At 40.9% G+C, this 15,130-nt stretch overlaps 1 protein-coding gene across 1 annotated transcript in view; it reads right to left on the minus strand.

Moving 5' to 3' along the window:
* Positions 1-1,434, minus strand: part of LOC109888738 (filamin-C) — a 58,987-nt gene extending 57,553 nt beyond the window's left edge. The window contains exon 1 of the mRNA XM_020479909.2: positions 1,050-1,434. Within this exon, the coding sequence (XP_020335498.1) occupies positions 1,050-1,434 (385 nt within the window). The remainder of the gene's footprint in view (positions 1-1,049) is intronic.
* Positions 1,435-15,130: the final 13,696 nt, after the last annotated feature.

The raw sequence follows: 15,130 nt of genomic DNA on the forward strand, positions 1-15,130 counted from the left end.
AGCATTTGATTGATTGATGCCAGCAAGCATATGGTCTCCCTTTTTTCAATATTTTTGCCATGGACAGCCACATGATTTTTAGCAACATTGATTAGACTAAATTGTTTTTGGTATCTTTAAGTTTGTTTTTAGTGTATTAAAATAAGCATACATAGTCTTGTTGATTTGATGATGTTTAAATGTTTAAGTTGAAATGGTGCTGGAATAGCAGAGGCAGTGCTCCTGTTGTCTTTGTGCTGACTTTCGGTAACTCTGTGGTTCTAAATCTTGCTTGACCATACTGCAGGTGATATAACTGTTTGGTATGTGCAATATTTGCTTCATGAACTGCTCTCCAGTTTTGTAATGAAACAAACATATGCGTTGTTGAATTTATTCTGACAATGTGTGACTTGTCTTTTTGTTCTCTAGGCCTTATTGTATATCACGTTGGCATATGAACAAATAGGTTATAGAGCAAACAACACAATTATCACAACCTAATATGGCTTTTTTAATGGCTTAGCTTCATCAGTGATTTTACCCACGCACCTCTACTGCAAACTGGGTTTACAGAGGTGCCATAATACTGCAGTGTGGATGGATGTTTAGTCACTCAGCTGAATGATTCAAATTGGTCTTTCAATAATATGTGGTCGACAATCTAAGATCCACTAATGTGTAAACACATATTATTACTCTACTGTGTATTAAGTACAAATATTTTGTGAAATGACACTGACAGTCTATAATGAATGTATTATCCATTGATTAATTAATAATTGATGCATTCATTTCTGTAGAGTCTATATTGTAACCTAAAGAAAATAGATTTATGAATCAGTAAAAAAGCTATTATCTTGATATATTTTGTTAAAATAAATAAAGGCACATGTATTGTCATGTACTGTACACATGTACTGTTACTCCCTCTGTCCCGATTATGCACCGGAGTTTGATTGAACTCCCTCTCTCTCTCTCTCTCTCTCTCTCTCTCTCTCCCCCTTTCTCTCCCAAAGATGAATAACAATAAATAAAGAATTGCCCCCAAAAGCTTAATTATCACTTACCAATAGACACCAACTTGATGTGTTCCCCGTCCAAGAATTCAAGGGCCACCGACACATTTTCCAGTTTCATCTGTCTGAAGTTGGGTCTATTGTGATGCTTTCTGTACATCTTCTTCTGACTCAGAACTTCCAGGAGCCCGATCAGCTTTAAACCGTCACCAACATCCTTCTGTAAGTCAGTGATGCTCTTGTTGATGCACTTGAGGTGCTCATTGCACCACCTGGTAAAAGTGTTCTGTTGTATTTTCTTCCATGGCGCATCCTCGGCAAGGTCCTTCTCTGTAGCCGGCATCTCGTCTTCCTTGTCCCCTTCAGAGTTGTCAGTGCCCTGGTAGTACTGTGGTGGATGGCTGTCGTCATAGTAATGTGCATTATTGCTTGACATGCTGGCAGTTTCTGTGTGTGGCTTTTTATACCGAAAGATAGACCGATGTGTGAAATTATCTGCAAAAAAGTTTAGCTTGTCGATGCCAAGCGTGCGCACTATTCGCTGTTGTAAAAGTTCAAAACTTGGAGAGATGAGTTTTAAAACCTGTTCCCCCAAAGGCTTTTCGGATGTGAAGAAGTCACTTCTTGTTAGGTAGGACAATGATGAATTAAATGGTCCGATTTACAGTCCGATTTACAGCCGGTCACTGGTTGTTAATTGGCAGTGGATTGACAACTGTAGTTTCTGTTTCTTAATAGATAGGCTTAGAGAATAATGTCACTTTCTGAGAAATGATGCTTCAGTTCAGTTTGTTCTATAGCTGGTGAGTATTAAAGCAGCAGTTTCACGCACAGTAGTTCATTGAGGTCTGTATGAAAGTCAGTTAAACTTGAATGGTGTGAGGTGTGCAAGAGTGGAGTATATAAAGGAACCATCGGACTACGTCACACCCGTCGTAGACCACCATGTCATAACTACAATCATAGCCTATTTTCTATATGTGAATAACGGGAGGGGTCAGAATTGGCCATAAGGGATGATATGGCAGTGATTCATTCACTGTGGGTCAGATCCTGTGCATGCAGCAACAGTTGTGACAGTGCGCTCTATTTTTAGACACTCCGATTTGGGTTGTGGAGCCTAGGACTTCTTGAGAGTGGTTAAACAATTGATCCAAGACAGGAAAATTATGTATCCTAAAATCAAGTGGGCCTCATTATGTGGCTTAGTTGCGGAATGTATTTGGTATTTTATGGTTATTTTGTACTTTTGTACTTTCGTACCCTTTTTCCCCTTTGCTAAATCCTTGTAATAGCCTAATCTTTCAATTGATAGGATATATTCTTTTCGCAAAGAGAGAGATTTAGGAAGGCCTCATAAAACTTGAGGTCCCATAGCCTATTGCTAGTAGTTCATTGAGCTACAAAGCCACTGCATTGGAAGTTTATATACACTTAGGTTGGAGTCATTAAAACTAGTTTTTTCAACCACTCCCCAAATTTCTTGTTAAAGAACTATAGGTTTGGCAAGTTGAGTAGGACATCTACTTTGTGCATGACACAAGTCATTTTTCCAACAATGCGTTACAGACAGATTATTTCACTTATAATTCACTGTATCACAATTCCAGTGGGTCAGAAGTTGACATAAACGAAGTTGATTGGGCCTTTAAACAGCTTGGAAAATTCCAGAAAATGATGTCATGGCTATAGAAGCTTCTGATAGGCTAATTGACATCATTTGAGTCAATTGGAGGTGTACCTGTGGATGTATTTCAGGCCTACTTTCAAACTCAGTGCTTCAGTGCCTCTTCGCTTGAAATCATAGGAAAATCAAAAGAAATCAGCCAAGACCTCAGAAAAATAATTCTAGACATCCACAAGTCTGGTTTATCCTTGGGAGCAATTTCCAAATGCCTGAACTTAGGGAACATTTCTAATTTCTGTTTCACATTTCTGTTTTCCTCAACAATGTATTTTCTGTATGATTAAACATGTGCAAGTATGTCTTGAGGAATGAAGGTTGGTAACTCAGTTTCCTAAGGGATAAAGCTTACATGGAAATAAGGTACTCGACATTGAAGGGATTTGATTCTCAATTGTTGTTATATAATTCATATAATCCGCAACGAACATTAGTAAGGTACCATGTTACTGTTCTGATTCTTGAGAGGGGAATGTGGTGGAAGAATCAGAATTAGTTCGGGAACATAGATAATTAAGATGTCTTATCTGCATAATATGCTAATATGATATGCTTGTTATTAGAATGTATCGCTTTGGACTCTGGTGTTGGCAGTTACCATTCTTCCCTCAGCTGGGGCTCAGTCATCTGGGACCCAGAGAGGGGAGAAGTCAGACTTGTCTTTTACTTGTCCCTGGTGCTATGCAGAATGTCAGAAAGAGAAAGAGGACAGGAGGGAACATTGTCTTCATATGTGAATGTGTCTTTACCTATTCATAAACCATGTGAAGGGATGGCGTGATTAATGGGGAACCAATTACCTGTCTCCACAATGTCTGTGCGCCAGTCACTCCCTCCTTTGGCCTTGGGGGAGATAAGGTTTGAGACAACATATGTGTGGGGTAGTGTCTGGAGCCATTGTATGTCATCTCTGATGTTGTACTTATCCTGGAATAGTGTATGACCTAGAGGCTCACTCCCCTCAGTGAGCTTGTCCAGGCGTGTGGTCAAGAAGGGGTTTTACTTGAGATGGGAGTATCTGCAGTTGATTCATGCCATAGGTGTTTGTGTTTTTGTGCTATGAAGCACCAGGAATGAGATCGGAGCCTCGTCTTAGGGGCCAAACTGAACGATAAGAACAGAGTTTATAGCAAGTGCTATCTGGCTGCGGGATACTCACCTTGTGACCCGTTCCAAACATATGTGGTTTGTTATGTAGACTAGGGGGTGGATCTTTGCTATAAAAGATTTTAGTAGCCTTTTTGTCATGGCTCTCAACGAATCATCTGAGGGTGGTTTGTCGACCTGCCATCGCAATTGCAGAATTCTCGCTAATAAAGATTCAGTTAAGTATGACTCTGACTTGTGTGATAAATTTGTCTCTCTTCATTTGATAATACAGAAATGAACCACTCCTCTCTCTTACACGTGGACATGGATGAACGCTTCTCCCTCTCTGTCTTGGGTGCCATGGTTGCCCTTAGTTTGAAGATGTGAAGATGACAGGTGTTTTATACAGACAAAATAAAAAAACATGATGCATAGAGTCTGGGCCTGATCCTCCATGGCCATCTAGTCGGTGACTTCCGGCATCTCCGGTCCCCCATCCTCAGGGTCTGGTGGGCAGAATGGCACGGCTGGCGTGGATCCAAGTAGACCTCTCAGCTACACGAACTGCAGTGGGGGTAATCAGCATTACCTGGTATGGTTCAGTCCACCTCTGCTGGTTCCAATGCTTTCATCTCAGGTGTTTCACCACCACCCAGTCACCTGGTTGCAGTTTGTATAGGATCCCCACCAGAGGCTGGGGCAGAGACACATTCACCCTGGGAAAAATAGCCTTCAGAACATTGTTTAGAGCAGTACAATAACTTACCATGTCATCGTCACAGCCCATCAGTGTCAACTTGTTCTGTGGGAAGGGGGAATTGATCATCCTCATTGGTCTACCTGTCAGAACCTCATGAGGAGCCAATCCAGTGGTTCTGTGGGGCTGCCCTTGCATGTACATCAGAGCCAGGGGCATCACAGTGACCCAGGAAAGTCCTGTCTCTGCCATAAACTTCACCATCTTCAATTTTAGGGTCTGATTAGCACGTTCAACTAAACCGCCTGATTGCGGCCTATAGCTACGGCCTAGGCACTACACAAAATGCTGAAATAAAATATTAAATATGCATTACCTTTGACGAGCTTCTTTTGTTGGCACTCCAATATGTCCAATAAACATCACAATTGGTCCTTTTGTACGATTAATTCCGTCCATATTTATCGAAAATGTCCATTTATAAAGCGCATTTGATCCAGAAAAAAACAGCTTAGAAAAACACAACGTCACTACAAAATATTTCAAAAGTTGCCTATAAACTTTGCCAAAATATTTCAAACTACTTTTGTAATACAACGTTAGGTATTTTTAAACGTTAATAATCGATCAAAATGTAGACGGGGCAATCTGTATTCAATACATGAACGAAACGATACCAGCTCTGCTCTTCACGTCTTACGCAACTCACAAAAGTGTCCCCTGTTCCGAGATGGCCTACTTCCTCATAAGACAAAGGAATAACCTCAACCATATTCCAAAGACTGGCGACATCGTGTGGAAGCGGTAGGAACTGAAAATAGGTTCCTATTAAATATCCAATGGCAAAGACAATATAGGGGAAAGAGATGGGAAGAAAAAAATCTGAAAAATTAGTCCTCTGGGTTTTGCCTGCTACATAAGTTCTGTTATACTCACAGACATGAATCGAACAGTTTTAGAAACTTCAGAGTGTTTTCTATCCACATCTATGATTATATATGCATATCTTATATTCTTGGCATGAGTAGCAGGAAGTTGAAATTGGGCACGCTATTTATCCAAAAGTGAAAATTCTGCCCCCCAGCTTTATTAAATAATGCACACTCTAGAATGCCCTTCAAGCCAGAAACGAGTATTCAACAATGCCATGGTATAATAAGGCCAGAGGAGGTATGGTATATGGCCAATATATAACGGATAATGGCTGTTCTTATAAGATTCAATGCAGAGTTCCTATATATTGGCTATGTACAACAAACCCCTTAGGTGCCTTATTGCTATTATAAACTGGTTACCAATGTAATAAGACTAGTAAATAATATTTTTTGTCATACCCATGTATGATATACCTCGGCTTTCAGTCAATCAGCAGTTAGGGCTCAAACCACCTGCTCTATAATTCATCCACAGAGCATGATATACAATAACAATAAGAAACATCAAAATGACCAGGTCTCCTTTTTCTTTTTTTAAAGAGGTATTTTGACCTAATAACCTGTTACTACAGGGACAACGTGGTAAAATAAAACGCTTTAAATATTGTATGACTGTTTTATTTCTGTGTGTTTTCAGGCCTTGTGGGCGATCCTGAAGATAGTGTTGTTGTGCGAGACTCAGCAGCAGACAGTGACAGAGCAGTGACACCGGATGCCATCCACCACACTGCTAGGCCCTCTCCACCATGCCGCAAGGTCAGAATGAAGGGAGACACCGTTTCTGGGCCACGTATTTGAAACATATTTTTGAGTCGTTTTTCATGAACATGGCTTAAAGTCATGTTTATAGTTCCTCTCCACCATGCCGCTAGATCAGAATGAGGGGAGACACCATTTCTGGGTCATGAATTTGAAATATATTTTTGGGCAGTTTTTCAGGCCATCTCCACCATGTCGCTAGTTCAGCATCGCCTTTTCTTCTCTTGACTTTATGTCGCGATTGTCGACTTTCATAAATTAGGTGCATTTCCGCCACTGACCTCGTTCATCTTTCAGTCACCCATTTGGGTTTAACCAATTAGGAGTTGGCACGTGGGTACCTGCTTCTATAAACCAATGAGGAGATGGGAGAGCCACGACTTGCAGCGCGATATGCGTCAGAAATAGAACTGACTGCTGTTTTAGCGCTTGGCAACGCAGACACCGTTGGCGCACGCGAGCAATGTGGGTGCAATAATCGAATAATATAGATTTATAAATGTATTTTGCCTGTAATACCCTGACTACACCGATCACGGAGTCAATAAATTTAGAAATCTATATTGACCGTTTTATGTGCGGATTATGTGTCGGAGTAGAGGACCTTGTGCATTTAAGGTAAAATAACAACTCGATGTGTATATCCCAGGACAAATTAGGTAGCAGCAGCAAGCTAGCTAAATAGGACAAATTAGCTAGCAAGTGCAAGCAAGCTAGCTAAATTGCCATAAGTGTTTAATGCTTTTCAACCTGTCCCCAAATTAATGTAATTGGTTCAGAATTTGTTTTGATATTTTAACTGCGTGTTGTGATCGTGTTTGGTGTAGGGGGACAAAATAAAGTTCTGCACGAAGCCGCGAGCATCGCAAATTAAATTTTGAAATCCATGTTATTCAATTATTGCACCGACACTGCTCACGCGCTTCTGACGCAGATCCTGCCTCTCCCATCTCCTCATTGGTTTATAGAAGCAGGTACCCATGTGTCGTGGGTGACTGAAAGATGAACTGTTTTGCCGGTAGTTGTGGTAATACAATGAAAGTTTAGACGATGAAAAGCCTGGAAGGAGGAGAGATGACTAGAAACTATTCGGTTGGCCGTTTTATGTGTGGATAAATTTTCGTAGAGGTCCTTGTGCATTTCAGGTAAAATAACAACTCAATGTTTATATCCTAGGACAAATTAGCTAGCAACAGCAAGCTAGCTAAATAGGACAAATTAACGTTAGCTAGCAAGTGCAAGCTAACTAGCTAAATTGCCATACATGTTTAATGATTTTCGACCTGTTGTTAGTGTTTAAATACTGGAGAGTTGAGACCAAATCACGGACGCTGGACAGAGTGGATTTCAGTTGTAACAAAAGACAGTTTTAATGAGTCAAAGATATCTTGTCCTGCAGTTTTACGTGCACGGATCTAGTTCATTTAACTCGGTAAGGAGTCAGGTGAAAAAGAGAGCTTATACAAAGGTTACATGAATTTTTATACATAGAATAAAGTAGGTGGAGTCTTGTCATTTTGGTCTTCTGACTGGTCCAAAAAGGTTGGAGGCGGACCTGCTCTAATCCAGAGCATGAGCCCCATTGGTACAGAACAGAGTCTTGTTCTCTGAGCTCCCGACCAGTAGAGGGGGTGAGATGTGTGTTTATACTAGGAGATATTTGTGTCAGGGGTTCGTGAGGTAGAGGGGCAGTTTTTATGGCTGGGTGTATGTGTTCATGCGATGGAATGTCTTTGTTTCCTGGGGTCGGGAGACAACCAAGCTGAGGGGATAGTTTTAGGGGGGTAGTTTTATTGCTGGCTGTGTGAGCTAGTTCCTGTTTTAGCAGGGGTACGTAAGATGACTTGAGTCAGGTGGTTTAGCTTAGCGCTGTATAATATATGAGCTATGTGTATGAATATTTATATAACACTGTCCCCAAATTAATGTCATTTGTTCAGAGTTTGTATTGATATTTTAACCTGCGTGTCGTGATCGTGTTTGGTGTGGGGGGCAAAATAAATTTATGCACGATGGCGCACGCGCGCAGCCGGTCTGGGTTCCGTGTTACTCTCGTTCCCGAGAGAGCGGCATACTGGTAAGTCAACTTTGTTTTCAAACTTTGTAATCGTCTGTAAAGTTGTTTTTACATGCAGTCATGCAAGCTAGATATATATTTGGTTTAAAAGCCTGTTGTTTCTTTGGAGCTAGCTAAGTTATCACTAGCTAGAGGTGGATAATAATGTGATGTACAGTAACGTTACAATATTACTGATTGACGATATAGCCTTGTCACTACTAGTTGGCAAATTGGTTGATATGGGGTGCAGTAGGCTAGCGTCCTTGTTATTCGTTGGGTCCCTTGACAAAATTATGTTATTTCTCTCTCGGTAAAATAAGATAATGGTTGTGTGCACTGTCACTAGATAGAATTGTGTGGTTTGGTGGCAGATTTTAAAAAGAAAATCAACATATACACTATATCATCAGCAATTCTCAATCAGATGAGATGCACAGCAAACCCCATATTGAATGTCATTCATAAATGTGGACTCTAATTATTGTTAATATTCCAATTCTCTAGGCCCTCCATTGCCAAACCTGAAGCCCCCTGTCCCAAGCAGGAAAGAGTAGGAAAAAGTGTTGGCTTAAAGTACAACTTCCTATTGAGAAAATTAGACCACTCAATGTCCTGTTTATATTTACTGACATGAAAAGAAGTATATACAAGCAATCTATTAAATTTATTTTATAAAACCCCTTTTACATCAGCAGTTATCACAAAGTGCTTATACAGATACCCAGCCTAAAACCCCAAAGAGCAAGCAATGCAGATGTGGAGGAAACCTAGAGAGGAACCAGGCTCTAAGGCGTGGCCAGCTGTTTAGCCAGATTATTCTTCAAGATGTTTAAACATTCATAGATGACCAGCAGTAACAAATAATAAAGGTTTATAGAGGGTGCAATAGTTCAGCACCTCAGGAGTAAATGCCAGTTGGCTCTTCAAGGCTGAGCATTTAGAGGTTGAGACAGTAGGTCCGGTAGAGAGAGACAGAATCAAACAGCGGGTCTGGGACAAGGTAGTACCTCAGGTGAGCCTTGAGCAGGTCAGGGTTCCATAGCTGCAGACAGAAACAGCAGAGACTGGATCAACTAGGTGGACTGGAGACAGGGACAGCCAAGAGTCGTCCGGCCAGGTAGCCCTGAGGCATGGTCTTAGAGCTCATGTCCTGCATCCTTTATTTAACTTGAGTGTAGACTAAGCCCTAGAGGTTTGTAACTTGACATGATTTAGCCTACTTGTCAATCCAGATCTAAATATTGGATATACTTTTTACTGTACACTGTTGATAGTAATTTTTCCCAAGCTAATCACTGAATGGCCTAGTACAATGATGTGGTCAGGTTGAGACTTCTAAGTCATAATAACACAGAACACACACACACATCAGATTGCAAGGTCAAGTACAATGAGCAGTTGGGAAAATGAAGTCTGCTGTGTGGGTTGCCAGATATACACACCCAATCTTAATTCATTTGTTTTATTGTATTTATTATGGATTCCCATTAGCTGCTGCCAAGACAGCAGTTGCTCTTCTTCGAGTCCAGAAAAATTAAGGCAGTTATACAATTTTAAAAACATTACAATACATTCACAACACATTAAGTGTGTGCCCTCAGGCCACTACTCTACTACCACATATCTACAACAACAAAATCCTTGTGTACGTGTGTGTACAGTGCGTATGTTATTGTGTGTATGCATGTCTATTCACAGTCCCCGCTGTCCCATAGGGTGTATTTTTATCTGTCATTTAAATCTAATTTTACTGCTTACATGAGTTTGTTATTGTGGAATAGAGTTCCATGTAATCATGGCTCTATACTACTGTGCGCCTCCCTTAGTCTGTTCTGTTTAGGTTAGTGTGTAGTCAAGGCTTTGTCATTAAAATTATATTGTGCCCATTTTTCAGATCTGCCAACCTGCTCAGTGGGTGACGGGTAACTGTCTTTCCACCAAGCTGTTCCAGGCCTGGAATGGCACTCTGGAACTTCCAGAGGCTTGTAGACCTGAAGCAGTGTTATGTGGTCCAGGTAATTATCAAACACACTCACTCAATCAATCACTCTGTTTTGTTGTGTAATTCTTTTAACTTGGGGAAATTGTTCCTCTCTCTTTTAGATCTGACACCCCTTTTAGCTCAACCACAGTCTTCACAGCTGCAGTTTGCCCCCGTATCTGCTACACCGGTCATGACAGCTGATTATCACATGCATGTATACACACATGCACACACTCCCTCGCTTGGGGCTCTATTCAATCCGTCCACTTTAGCCGACATCCACATAGTGGTTGTTTTGGCGGTGTCTCAGGTGGAACTGTGTTAGAGCTGTCAAATTCACAAGCGGTTCCTGGCATTATACCTAAAGCGGACATTGTCATTGACTGCACGGTGTCGCATTAACAGAAATCTCATGCAGCCCTGTTTACAAGTTAGAACACTGGAATTTGAGATGTAATCTACACTTTGATTAGGCTGATCGAAATCCTCATTATTTAGTTGAATGATTTTGAATTTGAGCGGCAAGAATTCTATTTTCTCGTTCTGAACTTGTAACAAGAGTAGGACGGGTGTAGTTTTGTGACAATGATCAAGAGCTGCTGCTTACTGATTTGATAGATCCAACGCAGTTACACCTCAGACACTGGCAAAACATCAGCTATGTGGGTGTCGGCTATCTCCGGTTAACACTTGATCTGATTTAGTCTAGGTTTATACTCACAGTCTATTTAGTTGTATAATTATTGTCAGTGAAGAAAATTGTGCCTCTCTTTTAGATATGCCACCCCCAGCAGATCAGCTGCTGTCACAGCAGTCCTCTGCTGTGGTATTTAATTTACTGGCTGCACCAGTTCCTACTACACTGGACGTGAAGGGAGAAACCTTTCAGGATTCCCAGATGGATACAGGTATTACCGCTCAACAACATGTCTGTATGTACATCTGTTGGTGTGACTGAGCATATGTAATATAATTCTGAATTACCTGTATCCATCTGGGAATCCTCAAAAGTTTCTCCCTTCTTGGCCAGTGTAGTTGGAACTGGTGTTCCAACTACACTTAAAGTTAAAATACAAGTACAACAAAACAGAGTGATTGATTGAGTGAGTGTGCATACGTGTGTTTGATAATTACCTGGACCACATCACACTGCTTCAGGTCTACAAGCCTCTGGAAGTTCCAGCGTGCCACTTCAGGCCTGGAACAGCTAGGTGGAAACAACAGCTCGGGACAATAAAAGGCCACTAAAATGTGCAGTTTTGTCACAAAACAACCCCACAGATGTCTCAAGTCAGGGGAACGTGCAATTGGCATGTTGACTGCAGGACTGTTTACCAGATAATTTAATGTTCATTTCTCTACCATAAGCCACCAATGTTGTTTTAGAGAATTTGACAGTACATCCAACCACAACCGCAGACCACGTGTAACCACACCAGCCCAGGACCTCCACATAAGGCTTCTTGAAGTCACCTTGATCGTCTGAGATCAGCCACCCATACAGCTGATGAAACAGGAGTATTTTTGTTAGTAATAAATCCCTTTTGTGGGGAAAGCTCTGGCAGGTCTTGGCTCCCCAGTGGGTGGGTCTATGGCTGTGGCCCTTCCCAGTCATATAATATCCATAGATTAAAGTCCAATGAATTTATTTCAATTGACATTACCATATGAACTGTAACTCAGTAAATTTGTTGAAATTGTTGCATGTTGCGTTTAGTTTGTTCAGTGTAGTGTATTTGTTCATATTTTAAGAAAAATATACAGTTGAAGTCGGACGTGTACATACACCTTAGCCAAATACATTTAAAGTCAGTTTTTCACAATTCCTGACATTTAATCCTAGTACAAATTCCCTGTCTTAGGTCAGTTAGGATCACCACTTTATTTTAAGAATGTGAAATGTCAGAATAATAGTAGAGAGAATCATTTATTTCAGCTTTTATTTATTTTTTATTTCTTTCATCACATACCCAGTGGGTCAGCAGTTTACATACACTCAATTAGTATTTGGTAGCATTGCCATTAATTTTTTAAACTTGAGTCAAACGTTTCGGGTACCCTTCCACAAGCTTCCCACAATAAGTTGGGTGCATTTTGGCCCATTCCTCCTGACAGAGCTGGTGTAACCGAGTCCGGTTTGTAGGCCTCCTTGCTCGCACACGCTTTTTCAGTTCTGCCCACAGATTTTCTATAGGATTGAGGACAGGGCTTTGTAATGGCCACTCCAATACCTTGACTTTGTTGTCCTTTAGCCATTTTGCCACAACTTTGGAAGTATGCTTGGGGTCATTGTCCATTTGGAAGACCCATTTGCAACCAAGCTTTAACTTCCTAACTGACGTCTTGAGATGTTGCTTCAATATAACCAAATCATTTTCCTTCCTCATGAAGCCATCTATTTTGTGAAGTTCACCAGTCCCTCCTGCAGCAAAGCACCCCCACAACATGATGCTGCCACCCCTGTGCTTCACGGTTGGGATGGTGTTCCTCGGCTTGCAAGCCTCCCACTTTTTCCTCCAAACATACCTATGGTCATCATGGCCAAACAGTTCTATTTTTGTTTCATCAGACCAGAAAACATTTCTCCAAAAAGTATGAGATATTCATCTACTTTTCTGCAGGTAGCCTAGTGGTTAGAGCATTGGGCCAGTAACCGAAATGTTGCTGGATCGAATCCCTGAGCTGACAAGGTAAAAATCTGTCTTTCTTCCCCTGAACAAGACATTTAACCCACTGTTACCCAGTAGGCTGTCATTGTAATAAGAATGTGTTCTTAACTGACTTGCCTGGTTAAATAAAAAAAATTCTGCTATTCATTTATATTCACTACAGAACTTACGGTACAGCTGTTTTTGTAACTGCATTACCACTTGCTATTCAAAAAAGTTCCAAGTTATGACATCTTTCCCTACTTCTCTGCTTGACAAATCAAAAATCGGATTTGAAATCGAGCCTACCAATCTGTAACTAGAGCTGTTTTCGTAGCCAATCACCTGTCTCTTTCTAGCTGCTGTAAATGATTTCAGAAGCAAGTAAATTCATTACCGTTTTGACCACTAACCCAACAAGTTAGACAAAAATATTTTTTAATCTTCCCCTAATCAGCTTGTGAAATCCGAATTGTTTTTAAAAATCGGGTCTACTATTCTCTAGGAAGCGAGCAATTTAAGTAACCCCTCACCTGCTCTCTTCTAAAAACAGCTCTCTGTGTCCTTATTGAAATTCCAAAACGGAACCGTTGCTAGGATACTGAGGGCCAAAATGATGAGGAGAGAGAAGACAGTGGCTACGTGAAATCATACAACTTTTTACCCAAATCAGCTAATAATTCCACTTTGCAACCATTTAGAGAAAAAGTTAAATCCTTAACAGCTTTGTCTACCTCTCTGCTACTGAAATCTGGCGTTTGGACAGAATGTTTTTATTCGGATCAAATAAACAAATAAAAAGTAAAAGATGTGTCTTGGTTTTTATTTATTTTTATTTCACCTTTATTTAACCAGGTAAGCTAGTTGAGAACAAGTTCTCATTTACAACTGTGACCTGGCTAAGATAAAGCAAAGCAGTGCGAAACAAACAACAACACAGAGTTGCACATGGAATAAACAAGCGTACAGTCAATAACACAATAGAAAAAAAAGAGTCTATTTACAGTGTGCAAATGGCTAATTGTCTAATTTTAATGCTGAGTATGAGGTCTTTCCCAATTCAGACATTGGTATCAACCTGTCTTTCAGTCAGAGGACTCCATGACCAAATCCTCTCTCCTGTCTTCCATCTGTTGAAAATCGAGGTAGAGATGAAGAGTGACACATGTATTCATGACACATGCGGTGGTGTTATCTTGTCTGTAAATTCAGTTTGTCTGCCTGTAATTTCTGTTTATTGAGTCAAGTTCCTGTGCATGCAAATGTATTTGGCGAATAAAGGTGATTCTGGTTCTGATATTGCTAAACACTTGTGATGTCCTGTCTTATTAGTAATCACCACTTGTCCCTTGGTCTTTGCCAGCACCAGTAGATCAGCTCCAGGCCCATCTCATCACAGATACTGTTCATGAAGGAGCCTGATTTACAGATCCGACCCAGCTCCAATCACAGAGAAAGAGAGGATGGGAGAGCGAGAAAGACTGCCACCAAATTATCATGGAAGCCAACATAAAATACACAGTTGAACATAGCCAACCAGAGATTATGATTCACAGCTAATTCACAAGGGACATGTAAATATATATATATATATATATATTTACACCTTTCCTCGCATACATTTTTATATATTTTTTTCATTTTCCATTATCTCATCTTCAAAACACTCTCCTGCAATCCGCCTCACCAATTTATATTTAAAAAAAAGAAAGTATTATTTACCTCAAATCTGTAATCCTCCATAGAAGCTAGCCAGAAACTAATCCAGAAGCTAGCCTGAAGCTAACCAGAAACTAATCAGAAGCTAGTTAGCTTCTTTACTGGCTAATCGTTAGTATTCAGCTAACCACGGTTTGTGGTCATCAGCTGTCTTTTAGCTCGAAAATCTATCGCCAGTTTTGTACGTCGCGGCTCGGACCGGAACATACCGGACCTATTTTTCTCTCCATGTCCCCGGATTTCAACCGCTAACTCTGGACATTTATACCTGGATCTCGCAGCTAGCTAGCTGCTATCCGTGTGACTTTCGGCTTACGTCGATTCCGGAGCAAACATAAATTATTCCGGAGCTAGCCAGCTGAAGAGTTCCATCAGTCACTCCTGGGTTTTACTGCCAACGCGGAGCCCCACCGGGCCTTCACAACTGGACTACCGACGTTATCTACCCGAGGGAGTTATCCGGCTGGCTCCTCCGTCGCGACGTTACCTGAACGCCCATCTGCGGTCCGCTAATCATTAGCTGTCTTATCGGCTGCTATCTGATCGGCTGCTATCTGA

The sequence above is a fragment of the Oncorhynchus kisutch genome, linkage group LG4, assembly GCF_002021735.2.
Source record: "Oncorhynchus kisutch isolate 150728-3 linkage group LG4, Okis_V2, whole genome shotgun sequence".
In the NCBI taxonomy this organism is placed as follows: Eukaryota; Metazoa; Chordata; class Actinopteri; order Salmoniformes; family Salmonidae; genus Oncorhynchus; species Oncorhynchus kisutch.